This window comes from Populus nigra, chromosome 7 (assembly GCF_951802175.1).
Source record: "Populus nigra chromosome 7, ddPopNigr1.1, whole genome shotgun sequence".
Lineage (NCBI taxonomy): Eukaryota > Viridiplantae > Streptophyta > Magnoliopsida > Malpighiales > Salicaceae > Populus > Populus nigra.
Window position 1 is genome coordinate 19,350,723 of NC_084858.1, and position 19,743 is coordinate 19,370,465.

General features: G+C 31.3%; 2 protein-coding genes across 3 annotated transcripts; both read left to right on the plus strand.

The window, feature by feature from the left end:
* The first annotated feature begins 8,982 nt into the window (after positions 1-8,982).
* Positions 8,983-11,179, plus strand: LOC133698311 (heat stress transcription factor A-5-like). The gene is made up of 2 exons (XM_062121191.1): positions 8,983-9,440; positions 10,639-11,179. The coding sequence occupies exons 1-2, from the start codon at positions 9,141-9,143 to the stop codon at positions 10,966-10,968; spliced, it is 630 nt and encodes a 209-aa protein (XP_061977175.1). The 5' UTR covers positions 8,983-9,140; the 3' UTR covers positions 10,969-11,179.
* Positions 11,180-15,642: 4,463 nt separating this feature from the next.
* Positions 15,643-17,839, plus strand: LOC133698411 (pentatricopeptide repeat-containing protein At4g21705, mitochondrial). 2 transcript variants are annotated; one of them, XM_062121320.1, is made up of 3 exons: positions 15,822-15,963; positions 16,053-16,085; positions 16,422-17,839. In XM_062121320.1, the coding sequence occupies exon 3, from the start codon at positions 16,434-16,436 to the stop codon at positions 17,652-17,654; it is 1,221 nt and encodes a 406-aa protein (XP_061977304.1). In that variant the 5' UTR covers positions 15,822-15,963; positions 16,053-16,085; positions 16,422-16,433; the 3' UTR covers positions 17,655-17,839. The 2 variants fall into 2 exon arrangements, with proteins under 2 accessions (XP_061977303.1, XP_061977304.1); XM_062121319.1 differs by lacking the exon at positions 16,053-16,085 and having other exon boundaries at positions 15,643-15,963.
* Positions 17,840-19,743: the final 1,904 nt, after the last annotated feature.

Consider the following 19,743-nt stretch of genomic DNA (forward strand, 5'->3'; position numbering starts at 1 on the left):
TTTAACTAGAAATACATGCCGTTTTATCAGGTACATGTGGTTTGATCAGTCATGGTGTGAACCTGAACATTCTTTCATGAGAACTAATGCTGAATGTGCAGGTTGTCAAATCTGACTTTCACTGTTCCATCATAAGCTTGCAACGCTATTGATGGCTCTCTCTGCTTTCAACTAGATTCATAGTCTTTAGTAGGGATGTTCAAAAAAACCGACCAACCGATTAAACTGAAAAAACCGAGAAAAAATTAATTGAAAAAACCGAACTGATAAAAAAATCAAATAAACTGATTAAAAAATAAAAAAAATCACCTTATCCAGTTCGGTTCCGATTTAAAACAGCTTAAACTGATTGAATCGGACCAAACCGAACCGGTTTAAAAAAAGGTATAAAACAACCATTTCTAACCCTAATTCACTTTTCTCCTTTCCAATCGCCACCCCCCTCTCCCTTTCCAGCCTTCCCTTCCCTTTTCCTTCCTCTTCCCAGCTTCCCCTTCCCCTTCCCCTTTCCCTTTCCCCCTTCTCAGCCGCCCCACACCCTTCCCCTTTTCCCCTTCACCCTTCTTAGCCGCCCCACCCTCTTCCCTTTCCCCCTCCCAGCCTTCCTTTTCCCCTTTTCCCTTCCCCAAAAGCAAGTGAACAATGGTTATCCAAGCTCTCTCTGCAGATCGTAAGACATCCCTTTTGGCTAATTTATCTTGTTTCTTCTTGTATCTTGTTTTTAAGGAACATGGGTTTCCATGGGGGTATATTTTGATGAATCTTATGGGATTCAACCTGGCATTGTATATTCTTTCCCGATTACCTGCGAGAAGGGCAAATGGTCCATTGTGCAGGGTATAAAATCCGGTTATCACTGTTACCATAGAACAGTCCGGTTTGATTATTGTATGGTTTGATTATTAATATACAAATATTTCTTAACATTATCTGAAAGGGGAAGGGGAAGTGAGTGAACAATGATTATCAATGTTACCATAGAACAGTCTGTTTTTTTTGCTAAAAAACGACCTGAACCGAACAAAACCAGTTTGGTCCGAGTTGTATTAATAAAGAATATTATTTTCTGGTTATCAATGTTACCATAGAACAGTGTTTAGTGTGTTTGGTATTGTGGTAGTTCTTGTAGTTGTGCTTTGAAAAAAAGTAATTTTATAAAAAGTACTTTTAGTTGAGGTTGGTTTGAAAAAATAGGTATTTGGTTAAAACTGTGGTTGAAATTGAGGTTGAAGAAAAAGTAATTTTAATGTGTTTGGTTAAGAATGCTTTTGAAATTGAGGTTATAAAATAATTTTAAAAAATATATATTAATATTGATGGTTTTTAATTTAAATATCATGGATTTAACTATTGCTATTACATCATGAAATAAATCACACTTTATATAAAAAAATTACTTTAATAAAAAACTATCTACAATTTCATTACGTACAAAATTCATCCGACAAGAACTACAAAATTAGGTAAAATATTATTAAGAATAAAATTAAGATTACAGTACGAGTAAATTTAATTCATCTTGAACTAATTATTTTTTTAAAAAATTGTTGTTCACGTTCACGTTCATGTAAACAGTGCGAGTGAAATCAATTAACTGTAATGGTTTTATAGGAAAAAAAACTGTTCAGTGAACAGTGGAGGCATGCCTTTATTGTTTTTGAAAAAAAAAGAAAAAAACTGTTCAGTGAACAATGAAAGCATGCTCCACTGTTTACTGAACAGTAGAGCACGAATCAGGATTTTGATCGCGTAGGAAATAGCTCCTAACTACCTTTTTTATATATATATATATATATATATATATATATATATATATATATATATATATATATATATATATATATATTTCAAATACAGCAGACCGTGAAACTCATAAATAATAACACGTGTTTGTTAATTAACCAAACAGCTTGTTGCATGAAATCACATAAAACATAAACGCTACCACGTTTTCAAAGAATTTCTTAGAGTTGAGGCATGTTTGCGGTTCTAGAAGACTTCCTTTGCCTCCTGATGGTAGCTTGGCCTTTTATTCCCAGCCCGGGGACTAAGGAAATAGGGCCGAAGTGTCCCGAGTCCCGGCCATTACTTACATAGATGAAGGACAGTATTGCAAAGCAAAGCCACGGCATGTGTATGTCTGACCACCTTAACCAGTACATGAACTGGGGCGGCGCCAGAACCACGGGCACAAGCCTGAAGGAGGAGACCGTGGGGAAGAAATCATGTACTGATCAACAAGCTAGTGACCTGCGACCGTTCTCAACCATGCAATAAAATGGATAGGTTGGCTTGCCAGCTTCCAAGACCTATCCAGTCCAGTATTTAAAAGTAGGATTGTTTTTTAAAATATTTTTTATTTAGAAATATATTAAAATAATATTTTTTTATTTTTTTAAAATTATTTTTAACATCAACATATCTGAAAACGTAAAAAAAATTTAAAATAAAATAAAATAAAATAATTGTTTTAAAAACATTTTAAAAACAAAACAAGCAACTAATCACCACACTCGCCGGAGACAAAATGCATGCCTCAATGCTCAGTGTAGAAAGATGTGCTGGAGACAAATAGATGTCAGTGTGAGAAAAAGACAGAACCCATCTGTCCTTGCAGGCTCGGTACGCTGAATTGGGCCACTCCTAACGATCCAATTCATTAAAGACAAGCCGATAGACTAACTTGCCCACCTAAAAGGACAGTGATCAAATTGACTACAAGCAAGCATAGTGCTAGCCTCCTCAACCACGTGAGTTTTAATGATTTTAATTTGTTATTATTTTTTTGATAATGTGATTTTAATTTATTTAGTTATTGCGTAAAAGGGACATTTTCATAATCTAATGCAAGTTCCATTAAGCCTCTTGATTTTAATTATTAATTTTATTTTTTACATTAATATCAAAAGATTTAAAAATACAAAAAATAATTAAAAAAAACATTTGTTTTAAACAGTTTTACACAACAAAAACAAGGGTGATAAAAGAACAAATAATGCAGATGATCTTGATCCATCTTCCACGAATCAATGTGTTGAGAGCAAGCAATACTTGGACCGAGGTGCAATCCAACTCACATGGTAACTCCTCTGCCATGACTTCTACAGCAATATTTTGCCATTCAATTTGTTCTTCTGCAACGAACTTGGAACGCAAAACCTCTTGTGAGAAGAGTCGTCAGTTGAGCTACAGACCTACAACTTATTATTGGCCGCCACTTAAATTTGTTCACAGGCTATATAGGAATCTTTTATCTTATTGAATAGGGTCAAGTATTTTGAATAAAAGGAAATTAAAACGCATCAATCCTTCAAAACATAATTGCAGGAACTATAATTACGTACGGCCAATGAGGAGTTGAATCTATTACAAGAACCAGAACTTGTTGATCCGATGATCCAGACATTTCCTCCAAGACACCACTCTGGTTTTAGATGACCTCACAATCCCCAAAGCCCTCATGTCACGTTGTTATCACTGGAAATTTGGACTCCAAGAAACGCATACTTGAAGGCTTGCAGGGTTCCAGGCTACTACAGTACTACGTACGGCGTGATAAACAAATATCATCAATGGTGGCGTTGGATGTGTTGAGGGATGGTCAAATGAGGATCGCCTTGGGTTCTACAAGAGGTGCTGAGATTTACTTGGAGTTAGCTATGGCGACAAACTCCACTGCTAGAATGAAAGTCGTTTGCGCGCATACAGAGTCTTGGAAAATGAAAGGTATTAATATTATGTAACGTTACGTGATGATGTTGAAGCTCTTTTGCGTGTTCGAAATAAACTAACAAAAGCTTTTGACTCACTGATCTTTGCTACTTCTATATGTTCCAAGTCTTATATGTGTATGTTCCTTTTCCATTTACCTTTTTTTTTTTTTTAACATCTATATGCCTTTTTTTCCCAAAGGATGTAGTTTGAATAAAGTTTGCTAAAATTTATTTATAGTTTTAGTCAAAAAGTTGAAAAAAAAAACAAGAAGAAATTTTAGCCACCCTTCCAGTGCACTTCTCAGCCCTTTCAACCCACTTGCCAGTGAAAACACTTTTTTTTTTTTTTTTAATAAAAAAAAGCAACTAAACCCACAAGTTGTCGTCAACACCAATCACAACAAATTCAACATAACCGATTCAACACAAATTATAATTTCATATCAAGTCATTTCATAAAGAAAGAAACTCAATTCTTAAATAAAACATTTCATTACAATAAACAATCTCAATTTGTTTATATAATGTAATTGCATCAACAAATTAACCATGTCATTATGGTTCACGATGAACAACTTTATTTTTCTCTATTGAAATGTCCAAACACTAAGCCTCTTCGATATTGTCAAGTAAAGAAAAACACGATAAGAACCAAGTATTGAATACATCAGACACAACATTATGAACTGTGATCGTGACTCTCTAACCCTCACATATTAAAAAATTCCCATGATATATAACAAAAAAATATATCTTCATTTATAATATATAAATAAAATTTTTATTATATGTTACAAAAAAAAAACTAATCCATACTAATATAATATATCTTGGTGTATGAGCTTCATAATTATTCGGATTACATGTCGGTTGATGCAAAAGATCACATAGACGTCTCGAAATATGCTTATAGTGTAATGAATCATCTTATTATGTTCATGTACCAAGAAATACAGAGATCTAACTTAATAGACAAATACTGCTTTATAAATATATAATCTCTCATTGCATGTCAAATATTGATATATTTTATATGAACCACTGACTAATCATTATTCCTTTAACCTAAGTTATATCAAAATCATCAGAGATGTGTTAATGCAATCCAAACTATTACACTATCTAATCATAGCAATATTACACCTTAATAATAACAAAATAATCCAAACTATTACACTATCTAATCATAGCAATATTACACCTTAATAATAACAAAATAGTGCGTTGCACTTTTAGCCGTAAATCATTGTGCATAACAAAGAAACTCTTATTATCAATTTATCGATGAACAATGTCCATATCACATATTAATGCATAAATAAATATATTAAAAATTAAAAATTTCCCATATATAATTGAGGAAGGAGGTGAATTATATTTCATATTTTTTCTAGCCTAAAAAAGCATAGAAAACAGTACTACATGTCATCCTCACTTTTATTTATTTATTTTTTAAATTAAGAGGCCTTGTTGCTAGCTAGGCCTATTATTAATGGTAAGGTGCACATGCCTAAACACACCTGACCTATTTTTTTTAAGAAACAAATCTAATATTTTTTCATTTTTGTTTTTTTATTCTTTAATGCATTTTTGATCTCTCAATATTTTTTTTAAATACAATATCATCATTTATCATCAATGATCTATTTTTTTATTTCAATTAAAATAAAATTTCATTTTTTTAATTTTACTTAAAAAAAATTAGACTTGCGTTTGCTATCTCAGTCTCATGCTTCTATCTTGATTATTTTTCTCTTTTAAAAAAATTAATTTCACACAATTTTTTAGTGCATTTTATTATAATACATTAAATGAAAAATAATACGATGATAAAATTATTAAATTTGGTGGAGTGCATGATCGAGTCGTGAGTTTGACTAATTGACTCAATGTCACTTTGATTTTTTTAATTAAATATTTTTTTTATCAATTTTATTTTTTATAATTGAGTTAATAAAAGACTGAGCTTTTCAATTTGTCTTTTATAGAATTATCCCTTGAGTTTTGCAAGTCAACTAAGGTTAATTTAGGTGAATCCGATATATTATTATCTTAATATTAAATAAAAATATTATTCAGTGCGTCATTATCTCAATTTTTTTATATAAAAAATCTAATATACAGTAGATTTTGAATTCATAACTAAAATTTTCTTAAAAAAACATATTTATGCAGCCTATACATTTAGTTTTTGGTATTCAACTTGTATCCCAGCGTCAATCAATGGTCTTGTATACAAATATAGCGTGTTAGAATATTGAGGACATGTCTCTTTCCAGAAAATAGTTTGTATTTCTTTATACTTTGCACATAATATATTGTGATATTTATTTTAAATATATGTATAGGCACCCACCATCACGAGACCTAAAGCATCTTTCTAAAGGTCAGATATGCGAGGACCAGGCAAAATAACATGAGATGGCCAGCATGTGATTCTAGCTGACAGTAGACGTCCTCTCCTGCCCTGCCCTCACTCGGACTTGTCAACTCAGGTTTTTGTATGTTTTGAGTGTGTGATTATAGATATTTTTAAAATATTTTAAAATAATATTTTTTATTTTTTAAAAATTATTTTTTATATAAGTTTAATATCAATATATTTAAATGATCTAAAAATATTAAAAATATTAATTTAAAATAAAAAATTTCAATTTTTTTAAAACGTTTTGGAAACTAAAAAACAAACCATCATTGAGTTCTCATGTTTCTGGGACAGTGAAATAGAAAATTTAATTTTGGTTGATTAGCAAGTTATGTTGAGGATATTTTTATTATTGAATTATTAAATAAAAATTAATGTTGAGTAGATTAAAAATGGAATAACAACCAATATATTTCTGTAATTGTTTTAATATTTTAGATTAGTTTTGAAAAGCTATATTAAAGCTCCTACTCGGCTAATCTGACAATAAAAGACAAACCTTATTGTATAAGATATTAGAAGAATAATATTTAATATGTCATCAAACTGTTTGAATATTATTAATTTTAAATTTAACTCCCCCTCCCTTTTTTTTAATCAATTTGAGCACTAAAATATTTTTAATTTTTAATTAACCACTTAAAAAAAGGTTAAACTCTCTGTAAAACGATGTTATTTCTTACAAGAAAATAGTTTTTTTTTTTTTTTGATGAAGATATTAAGATCCTGCACATCAGGACAACATTCTATTGGTAGTCGTTCTTCTAGCTTTTATATTGGCTGCCAGCCATAATAATTCCTAGTAGAGCATTTTCTCTGCCGTGCCAGAACTTGCTGTTAGCAAATTGCTTTTTAAAATAGACAAAATATTCTTTGAACAAGGCATGACCGTCTTTGTCTCGACATGACAAGGATACGATGAAAAAGAGAGAGGGAAAAGCAACCAGGAAAAAACATGAATCCTCTCTCTCGTGCTGGTTTGGAATTGAAATTCAATCTGTTTTTTTTTTTTAATTTGATTTTTTAATATTTTTAATTGTTTTCATAAGTTAATTTTAAAAATAAAAAATATTATTTTTATATATTTTAAAAAACAATTTATACCGCAATTCCATGCAATTAAATCACATTTTGCATCGGTCAACACCTAACCACATCAGTAGTCAAATCGACCTCCTCAGGAAGATTCTAACAATCCCATCCATCCATTCATTCATCATCGCACCCCTGAACATTAATTATGACGTAAGAGAGAGAGAGATTATTTTTGCGTTTTAATTTGTTTTTTTAAAATATATTTTATTTTAAATTTTTTTATATGTATTTTGGACTGTTTTAATATTCTGATATATATATATATATAAATTATTTTAATATATTTTCAATTAAAAAACATTTAGCAACATAATAAAAAAAAACACTTCAATTTAAAATTCTAACTAACAACTCTTTCTTCAAATTCTTGATAGAGGAATGAGAATTTAAAAATTTATCTGTAATTCATAACCCTTTCCATCTTTTATGTGGATTTTTTTTCCTTTAACTGTGAGGAACATCATGGGTAAGATTAAATCTAATTCTTTTATTTAGCGAATAATAAATCATTTATATTAAAATCATGAGATTTATAATTAAGAATATTGTTTCTTTCAATCCAAATAAGTTACCAAATAACATATTTCTCTAATATGTTTTTTAGTGTTTGTTCTTGTGTTACAATCTTCTTTTTTAAATGTTTTTAAAATTATTTTTCAATTAAAAAAACATTTCATATTTTTTTAAATAATTTTGATGAATAATATCTAAAAAAATATATTTTTTTAATTAAAAAACACATTTAAAAAAATCAATACAAAACAAATCACCAGCCTCTTGATATTAAATTTTTAGTCGCATCCTATGGTTTCTCGATATTGGGATTGGATAAATGAAGTGATTACAATCATACAATGAACGACTACAACTCAATAATGGCATTAGGCAGACAAAGAAGCTCGCCAGACACTTCCCTAGTAGGGTCAAAAGTTCCCTGCTCTTCTTTTGATTTTGTAGGTTGACCTTAATAATAATCGGTGATTAATTCACCCTAATCATCATATCCGTCCAATGCTATCCATCTGATTAATACTGTAGAATTAACCTGTTTATTTTTTTAGTTTAACGTAGGTGTTCGGGTCAGCTTGCATGCACCTCGACTAATCTCACGGGCCCTGAAGTTAACGATCATGTAAGTCTTTAGTGGCCATCATATGAGCAACCACATGAATCAAACATGAAATCAAAAAAAAAACAACTCTTTTAATCCTAAACTCTTATTACTGGATCATCACATGTACATGTATAGTTAGAATTAATCCATTCTTCAATCAATAGAATCAGAAACTTATTTTTTTGTCTTATCGTGAAAAAAATTGCAAAACCCCCACAGCACAGCTGCGTAGAAGGAAATCTATGGGCTGCTCTCTAAATGGGAGAAATTAGGTTCCAAGTAAACAAAAAGTGTGAAAGTACTTGGCTTTTTTTTTGTTTGTTTTATAAGGGGAGAATTAAGAAGAAAGGCTGGAATTTCCACCGTATAGACTATAGTTTTGCCACTCCAATCGTTTGGCTACACAATGTTTATTTATTTATTTATTTATTTATTATTTCAAAGCAGAATATATGTAGTGACTTTTGAAGGGATAACGTCTACAATTTAGAAAACGAGAGACATAAATTCTTGCTAGTATTATTTTATTGCAAGAAATTGAGAACAAAGCAACAGGAAGGGGATCTCCAAGAATGGCTGCCTTCCGATATAAGAAGGTTACATGCACCTAAAGAAAACAAAAAGGTAAGAAAAGACTAAAAAAATCTAAAAGAAAAAATAGAAAAAGAAACAGTCCACCTTCCACGGTGGTTTCCTGGAGGGTGCTGGTCATGATATATATTACAAGTAGAAAGCCTCGATCCCCATTTAATAAGAAACCTCTTGGATTCCATAAATCTAGCTGAGCCAAAACATGGCAGCCAATTTACTGCAGCTTGATCCAGGCACAACAAGCAAGAACAGTTCTTCAAGCAACATCAAGTCTCCGAAGACAAAATGTCCTGCTCCATTTTTATCCAAGACTTATGACTTGATAGAAGAAGGTGGTGCAGATGGAGTTGTCGATCATCCTCATGGCAAGAGAATTGTTTCTTGGAATGCAGACGGAGATGGGTTTATAGTATGGTCTCCAGCTGAGTTCTCAGAGCTCACTTTACCCAGATTCTTCAAGCACAACAACTTCTCCAGCTTCATTCGTCAGCTTAACACCTATGTGAGTTATCGTTATATACATGCTTTCATCTTTTAAACATTCGATGCTACCTTTATCATCAAATGCCGAAAGCTCTCCTGTTGTTTCGATTATTTATTTATGGTTCACTAAATAATATACTTGGAAACATTCCTTTAAACACAAGATAACAGGAAATTAATTAGTAGAATATACTATTTATCTCCTTCTTCTGCATGATCTAATCCGAGTTAAGAATTGTTTGATGAAGAATATAAATTCCCATGATCAGAGGTGATATAGATTGTTCATCTTTGACTGCTTAAGGAATATTGAGTTCTCAAGGTATACGGTAAAAAATGGACTCCCGCGTACGAAATTTACTATTGTTGTCTAACTATATGATATATATGGAGCATGCACTGTTTTATCATGTGGGCGTGGGTGAGCTACAATTTATTCAAGAATGTTTTGATATGGATGAATATATCTTGATTCCTTCCATACTTCAGTCATGGTGAAGAAAATGTATTAAAAAAAGAAATACTGAGTCAAAACCTGCGATATTCTGATCCACAAGTGTCAAAATAATCACACGGCGTATCGCCTTAAGCGATGACTTTTTCAGAGATCGAGCAAACCTGGACTTCAATTCATGCAAGCAAGCACCACAAGCTGCTATCATACTGTTTTTATAATCCATGTATGAGGCAAAACCTTTCAAATCTTCCAAAATTCTTGATCTTGATGACAACGATGGTTTTTATTACTAGGCAATTAGTAGAGTGGCAATTAAGTTTTTGTTGAGTTTTTAATCTGTCGAGGATAGGAAATGTTAGAATTTCGGATAAAGCAAGATAATGTCAAGATCACAAAGTGTATCAATGACTGATCCCTCTCCCTCTCCCTCTCCCTCTCAAACAAGCTACTGTGGATTCACATGGATTGCGTTAGGTTAACATCTTAGGATAAAAAATACATAAAAAACATATTTAAGTACGAATTGGATGAAGACAAAGATATGAAAATGAAATTATTTATGTGATAGTTTTGGAATATATAGGATGTATTCTCCCTATTCCAACGTCTCTTCCATCAATTGACAGTAACTAGACATTACCAGCTTGCTGTTTGGAGTTGGTGATATAATTGCATCTTGTGCGCATATACAAAGTTACGCTCAAGTCTCATTGTTTTTCGATTTTTTATAGTGAATCTAAAAATATAATTTAAAAGGCAGGGATTCAAGAAAACATCATCGAAGCAATGGGAATTCAAGCATGAGAAGTTCTTGAGAGGGAGGAGGCACATGCTGGTTGAGATCACTCGAAAGAAATGCGAGCCCAGCACGTTTCCAGCATATTTGGAGGCTTCTAATCGAGAGAGTGCAACGCTTGCCACGGAAGAAAGTAATCGTTTGATACTCATGGAGGAGAACAGAAACCTTAGAAGAGAGAAAATGGAACTAGAAATCCAAATAGCCCAATTCAAAGCTCTAGAAATGAAGTTATTGGATTGCCTTACTCAAGACATGGGAAGCCACCAGAACAAAACTAGGAGGCTATGCTAAGGTCATATATTTAGCCATGGCCTTCGTGGGTCTCTTCTGATCATAAGCTCCTTCCTTAATGTGTAGCTAAATTATTGATAATTAAAAGCAAAGAGAGAGAAAAAAACAAATATTTGTGTTTATGGTGGATTTTTTTTAAAATGCTTTTGTCTGGTTCTGTTTTGTTTTTTTGACAACTTTTCTAATTTATACTCAAACTGTCTTTCCTTAATTAAGTTAATTTGTAACCATTAATTAATAATGAGAGCACCTAAATATATTCAACTTATCTTACGAATTACAAAATTAAGTAAATTTGATAGGATGATTTTACAAGGTATTTTTAAAAGCATATTTAAACTTAGTAACAGTTTGATATTTTACTTGCATTTGAGAGTGTTTACCTTGAAAAAACAATTAATAGTTTTTTAGTATTTTTTTAATAATTTTAATATGCTGATATAAAAAAAACTAAAAAAAATATTATTTTGATATATTTATAAATAAAAATTACTTTTAAAAAATACCCTACATCACAATACCAAATACATATAAAAGCCCTGACACAAGATACAAAGCGAAAGCAAGTGCCTACACATGCAAAGCCAGACATTACTTTTATTGTCAAATTATAATTATCTATATTAAGAAAATTATTAAAAAAGAGAAAAAAAACAATAACAAATGATATAATATAATACTGTATAAATATTGCAACACTAAATTTTTGCAACATTAAAAGAAACTAAAAAAGATAGTTGTTTTACTATGCAATTTTTACTATAGTTACAGACTCAATGACAGTATTGATTGAAATGGTAAAATAATAATTTTGCTTTTGTTAACATTGCATAAATGGCCTTTGAATATGGGGTATACTAGTATTTATGTTGTTTATTGAATAATAAAATAACTAATATACCCTCAAAGTCAAAAACATATGCATTGGCGAGCACGTAGGGTTAGTTTTTATTTTTTCATTTTATTAACACAGTTAAATTACCAAAAAGCCCTTGAATTAAAATTCTCTTTGCCTTGGGTTGAAGGATGTTTTTATCGTTTCACTTTGGGTTTTTTGTAGTTATCAAGTATGGCCAGGGATGGTTTGATATTTTACATAAATAAATATTTTTAAATTTGAAAAGGGCAGCTTTGTGTGGGGCTGACACGGATGCGCACGGGTTCTCTCGTAGTTTTTGTACAATGCTATTCGGCGACCAAACTATGGTTTCCATGACAGTTTATTTTATTCCTTCCTTTTTTCCTCTCTTCGTTTTTTTTTTAGAGCCAACCCTCCTATATTTTAAAGTAGCTCTTTGATTATTTTTTTTATTTGACCTTTAATTTTTTTATTGTTATTTTTTTTATTTTAGATTATCTATACAATTATATTTTTTTTTCAATTTAATCCTTATTTGGTTTTTTCAGCTTTCAGATTTGGTCTAAATTATTTTGATTTTGATTTTTTAAAAAACTATTCTCTTAATTGAATTATCTTTTCAATTGCATCCCTCAATATTTTATATCATTCTCTTTATTGGATATTTTTTTTCAATTAAATCCTTTAATATTTTATTTCACTCCCTTAATAGAATTATTTTTTCAATTGTATCCCTCAATATTTTAGTTCATTTTATTTTATGTCAAATTCAGTCCTTATTTTTTTATTGTTATTTTTTTATTTTTAATCCTTTTTTATTGGAATGTTTTTATTTATTTATTTTATCCCTCATCATTTTATTGATAGGGATTTTGTTAACTTTTCAGGTCACAAGTTAATTTGAAAGATTGGATTGGCTTAGATTTTTTTTTTCAGGTATCGATTCTTGCTAGTACCATCCTTTTAAATTTATTAAAATATTAAGATGTTGCTAGCATGTCTTTTTTTTAAAAAAAAAATTGAGACTCAAATTATAGATCTGACTAAGTCTAATAAGTTGTTTTTATAATTTAAAAAGAAGCAATAACAGTAAATGGACTAAATTTTTATAAAAAATTTATCATAATGACTTGCACAAAAAGAATACCTATTGTAAGGAAAATAATCACGAAACTCAATTTCTAGAGAGCCCAACATTGAAAATTTGATTTTTTTAAAAAACAATGACAAAAAAAACAACATGTGTCAACCCGAGATAGCATGTCATTATGAGGTTGAGACAATTCCATAAAAACAAACAAAAAATAATCACGATTCTTAATTTCCAACAATTTAATTGTTAAAGGATAAAGTAAAAAAAATCAATTAACAAAAAAATACAAAATGCTAGTAAATCCGGGTAAGTCCGCCAAACCCCATGAGTATAGTAAATCCGGGTAAGTCCGCCAAACCCCATGAATATGATCTTTTGAATGATATAACTTAAAAAAAAAACAAAAAAAAATCATGAAATTCAATTCCTAAACATTGTATGAATATTTTAATATTCATTAAAATCTACGAAACTATATAATTTTTTGAACTTGTATTTTAATAATTTATAAAAACTATCAGTTATGAATCTACAATTTCTTTAAGAAACCAGTTGTATGTGCGTAAATAAATAGAAAAAATAACATTTTTTTAAAAGATAATAACAAGAGGAGAAATGAATTTCATGTAGGCATGCAGGAAACAGATTACCTTTGAATTAGGTTTAAGTGACTGGACAACATCGCTCCCTCGAAACCTCCTGAAAAGCGACTTGCTCCTAAAGCTTCGCGCCCAGCGCTTGAAAGGCGCCCTTTAAACAACACTGAATTGACATGAACCAGAAATTATGGAGATTTCATACGTAAAACCTTCCTTTTCTCTCCATTTTCCTAAAGTGCCAACAAAATAAATAAAATAAGTCAAAAGCTTCATCTTGATTTTCAAATCCTTGCATGAACCGGTTCAGCTTTTCTCCTTTGAGAGCGAAATGGCAAACCAAGAGAGAAAGAGGAAGACAAAAAGATAAGTTAGGTCAGCTAGAACGTAAAACCATTGCCAATTTACTTTTTATTTTTTATTTTTTTTTAATAATCATGTTACTGCAAAATTATACATTATACAGTATAACTATAAGGCTTTTATCGTTACTATATATATTTTTTGCATTACGGTTTATAGCCAATTCTTCTTTTTAGATCCTTGAGATTCTTGTTTTTTACACTTCAATCATTAAACTTTGTTTGATTTTAATCTCATCATCTCAAGTTATGTTTCCATGGTTTTATGTTTTAAAATTTGTTTCAATTTGCATACCCTAGCATATTTGATGTGTCATGGAATAAAATAGAATTTTAACTTGTGTTTTTTAAAAATTGAAAGAATGACCAAAATTAAAACAAAAAAGCTCATCCATTTTCTTTTTTACTTGCTCAAAGGACTTGGAAAGAAATTAGTTTGATCCTTGAAGTTTTCACTTTGGCATTTTTGGGCTGCAATGTATTAAGTTTTTGCATTTTAGTCCTAAACTTCAACGTTTCAATCTCTTGAGATTGAGGAGGAGAAAAAGTCTTTGAAAACAAAGAGAGAAGATATAAAGTGCCCAACCATTCACATTTCAACTACTGTGATCTTGGCATCAATGATTTTCTCTTGAAAAAAAAAATTCAATGAAGATGGTTTGTTCGTTTAACCATGTTAAAAGGAGTAGTTCAAGGCTTGATGGTTTTTATTTTTTTCATTTTGATTTTCAGTTTTTAGAATGATTGTATGTTGTTTTGGGATTGATAATAGGTTTATGAAGGCTCATATAATGTTTTTAGAGGTAATTTTAAATTAAAACAAGTTAAAATCTAGGGGTTTAGGGTCTCAGAACTCAAACCCTGATTTTTTAGTATGTTTAGTAACTGAAAAATGACATGACGATGACACATTTTCTGTCAAGGTAGGCGATTTATCTCTTGTTCTCTTAAAATGATTCTTCCACGGATGACATGTTATCATAAGAAGGAAATAAAAGATAGGTGCACCCATGCTTTTTCGTTTTAGATAAGGCGTCTAGGCCGGTTTTTTTTTTATTTAATTTTTTTTAAAATTTATTTTTTAATTAATTTTATCTTTGTCATTTTTTAAATGTTTTGGTTTAACTATTTATTTAAAATAGAAATTGATATTTTTTATGGTTATATAATTTCATAATACCTCAAAAAGATTATTTTAATTTATATTTAAATTTTTCTTCTTAAATTCTAGATGGATCAATTATATTTGAGTGATGCATTTACAAGACCAATAATCATATTTACTTAAAAATCACATTAAACATCTAAGATAAATAAAATAAATGTATATAGTGAAAAGGACGATTGAGATAAAATATGCTCATGAAAGATCTTTTATTTCCCATGAAAGATAAACTTTATACTTTAGTCTTTGATTAATGTTGACAAATATTTCTATGACTTATCAGCTCATATATTTTTCAATTTATTATATTAAATACACATATTATCTTTTAATTTCTCAATTAATTATACTAGAAAACATGTCCATAAAACCAAAGTCGTCTTCTCTTGTATTAAAAATTATTTGGAATCCTACTTCAATATTGGGCTTCTTTATATGAAACATTAAAAGCCTGAGATTACATGAAGAACCTAACTTTATATTGGGCTTCAAGAGAAATGGGTCCAAGAAGAGGTCCAAAAGAAGCCCGAGAAAGCCCATCCAAGTTCTAAGACCCATTTCTCTTAAACGCCCACCGGCAATGAACAGCAACATTTCCTTTCCTTTCTCACTTGAAAATAAAAAATTAAAAAATTTCCCTGTTTCTCTTATCCTGCAAAAACCCAACAATGAACACAAAACTAATCTCTAAAACCCAAACCCTAATCCAAAATCAAAATACAATCATTACAAGATCTTACTACACTAACAAAGCTAATAAAGCTACCTTGTACTCAAAAATCAGTCCTTTAGGAAGCACCCCAAGTCTGGAGCCTGAGCTTGACAGTTGGGTCCGAAGTGGAAACAAGGTCAGGGTTGCTGAGCTTCAACGCATTATCCATGATCTTCGTAAGCGAAAGCGGTTCTCTCACGCCCTTCAGGTTTTTCCTCTCTCTTTTTTTTCCAGGTTTTTCTTGTTTCTTTTGTATTTTGTTGATTTGGGTTTTGTTTGGTTGCTGGGAAATTGTAGGAAACGAACAGAAATGAAGGTTGAACTTTAAAGGTAAATGAAATGTTGTAATTTTGCATCAAAATGAGTTTTTACGGGGAAAATGTTAGGTTATGTATGGATTTTGACCGTATGTGCATTACAAGCATGCTCTGTGATTGATTGTTGGCTTTTTAATGTATCTATCTTTCTTTATGAAAAAACATAAAAATGTTTTTTTTTTCCTTTTTTGGATAAAAGATGCTATCTTTATAAATGTTGGCTGCCAATGGTTTTTTTTTTTTTAATAAAATTTGCTATCCTTTAGAATTTCTGTAGGGTTTATCTTTGTTCAAGTGATAAATACTTTTATTGTATTGCCTCTTAGTGTGTGGAAATTTGTGGGTGCAGGTGTCTGAATGGATGCATAAAAAGGATATTTGCATATTCTCACCAAGTGAACATGCTGTTCAATTGGATTTGATTGGTAGAGTTCACGGGTTTGTTTCTGCTGAGAACTATTTCAATAACCTGAGGGACCAAGATAAAAATGAAAAGACATATGGTGCGCTTCTGAATTGTTATGTTCGGCAACGTGAAACTGACAAGTCCATCTTACATTTGCAGAAAATGAAGGAGATGGGCTTTGCCAAATCATCTCTCACTTACAATGACATTATGTGCCTCTACACAAATGTTGGCCAGCATGAGAAGGTTCCTCAGGTCCTAAATGAGATGAAGGAGAACAATGTTTTACCTGATAACTTCAGCTACAGACTCTGCATCAATTCCTTTGGTGCTAGGGATGACCTTGAGGGAATGGAAAAGATTTTGAATGAGATGGAGCACCAACCAGACATTGTCATGGACTGGAACACATATGCTGTGGCTGCTAATTTTTACATAATAGGCGACCTTACAGATAAGGCCATTGATACCCTGAAAAAATCAGAAGCAAGGCTAGATAAGAAAGATGGAACTGGCTACAATCATCTGATTTCACTCTATGCTAAGCTAGGAAATAAGACTGAGGTTTTGAGATTATGGGATCTGGAGAAATCTGCTTGTGAGAGGCATATAAACAAGGATTATATCATCATGATGGAATCTCTACTGAAGCTTAGTGAATTTGAAGAAGCTGAGAAAGTGCTTAAAGAGTGGGAATCATCTGGCAATTTTTATGATGTTCGGGTACCGAATACCCTTATTATTGGGTACTCCAGGAAAGGCTTGTGTGAGAAAGCAAAAGCACTGCTTGAGAACTTGACTGAGAAGGGAAAGATGACTCTCCCAAACAGCTGGGGCATTGTTGCTGCAGGATTCTTTGACAAAAGCGAGGTAGCAAAAGCTTTCGGCTGTATGAAGGCTGCCCTCTGCCTACACGTGGAAAATAAAGGATGGAAGCCAAATCAAAGAGTGATCAATGGCATATTGAGTTGGCTTGGTGATGAAGGCAGTGCTGAAGATGCAGAAGCTTTTGTGTCTTCATTGAAGACTGTCATCCCCGTGAACAGGGAAATGTATCATGCTGTTTTGAAGGCAAATATAAGAGCCGGGAAGGAAGTGCATAGACTTTTGGACGGCATGAAAACTTACAATATAAAGGAGGACGAAGAAACAAAGAAAATCCTTAGCATGATGTAGTAGTAAACCTAAAGCCTTAATGCTATTCCATTGAGAACCACCGTAACTTGCCTATTCAAACCAAGCTTTTTCTTCTTCTTTTTTTTTACTGAGAGAACCATGCAACTGTTGTAACAATCCATTTTGTTTGTTTAGTTGCGTTGAAGCAATCGGTGGTTCAAATATCAAAGATTATTCCTCAGCAATTGATTCATGTTGTCCATATGAAATTGTTTCAAATCGTGATGGGTTTTATTTGCATGTTGGTCTGTGTAATTTAGCCGCAGCTTTACGTCCTTGAACGAAGGCAAGCCGCAAATATTTTTTACATGCATGCATTAAAACTGAAGTGCTGCTTGGGATTTGTTGTTTCTCTTTTAGTTCATCAAGAACTTAATCTCTGAAACATTTCCTTTTCCAACTGGAGTGGAAGGTCAAAGCAATTGACCTTGTTAATCGTCTCTGTTCAAAACGGGCATGTCATCAGCCTGCCGTGCCTGTTGTGGCCACGTTTCAACATTTGTAATCAGATTTTGTTCGAGAATTGGGAATGAAGTTCACCATGATACTTGGCATGCACGGGTCTAGTTCACTGAGTTTTTTGTTGTACAACTAGGTTTGGATTTGACAATTATGTTTGGAGGGACTTTGCTGCATTATTTTTCTTTTTTCCACGAAGTAAATTCTCTCTATACTTTCTGGTTTGAAGATAAGATTTCTTGTGATTTAAAATATTATTGTGATTTAAAATATTATTACATAAATATATAATATCTAAGTAAATTAAGAATATATTTAAATTAAATATTCTTACCAACCAGGGAAAACATCCTCTAATCGATATCTATCCTGCAATCACTAGACAGAAGTGTCAGACTGGTAGGCATGTATTGTGATTCATGCTATCCATGATCATAGCCATGCTCTTTGTGGATGTCATCATCATGCTTTATAGAAATGTCATCATAGTAATGTGGTCGCACAACATGAGTAAAAGATCTACCACTTCACATGCACAACATCCTATATAATAGTACATGAAACATCATAGTATATTTGACCATTTTTTTTTGTCATACATATATCATCGACTAGGACATGTTTTTATATTATAATTCGTGTCATTATATATGCCACACTTATAATATGCATGACTCTCTCTTGCATCCATCTCATTGTGTGAACAAATAGACTTTTGTTGACCACGCCTGAATTTTTATTTAGATGAGTTTGCTTTCAACTTGAGGTCTAGTGTAATAACTTTATTCTAATCTCGCCTGGTAGTGGATGAAATGACATGCCATATATTGATTTGTAGCTTTGAATTGTGTAATGATCATCAACAAATCATGTAAAGTCTTAGTGATTCTCAATACAATATGCAAGAACATATGAACATAGATGTTGTAATGTCTATCATTTATTACATGTGCATGTTCTATCATTTAATCTGACTACCTATATAACTTTTTTACAACACCTAGTTTAATAGTGGTGTTAACTTGGAACACATGTTGCTCAAAATCGAATAAAATTACAGTATGATCTCTTGATCTATCAATGTTCATTGTCAACTCAACTTGAATTGATGAGATTCAAATTATTCCATGTTGAATAAAATCATTTGCTTCACATCTTCACTGGACCCATAAAATGTCAATTGCACTAGAGTTGAAACAAACATTGCATGAGGACCTTTTCAAAACATGATTAAATGATTATGAAAGATTAGTTGTTATATTATCATACCGATGACCACCATCATAACATAATGCCTATTTTTCTTTTAGTTCTCGTTTAAGCCATTCTTGATATGTTGGATTCAACTTACATATTTTTTCATACCACAAATCAAATTTGCACCTTAAAGGTTCATAAAACATCCTTATCAAATCTTTCTTTTATAGTTGGGTCTTTGAATTTATGATTGAAGTTATTAACAAAATGTCGGGCACAATATCAATGGTATCTTATAGGTTTACATTAAATTTCTGCTACCCTATTTTTTATGCCCGCATGTCTATCTAATATTATACATATATATGTTCTATCATCGATAACGTATCTTTGTTATAAGACATTTTATGAGAAAAAAAGACCAAATTGGATT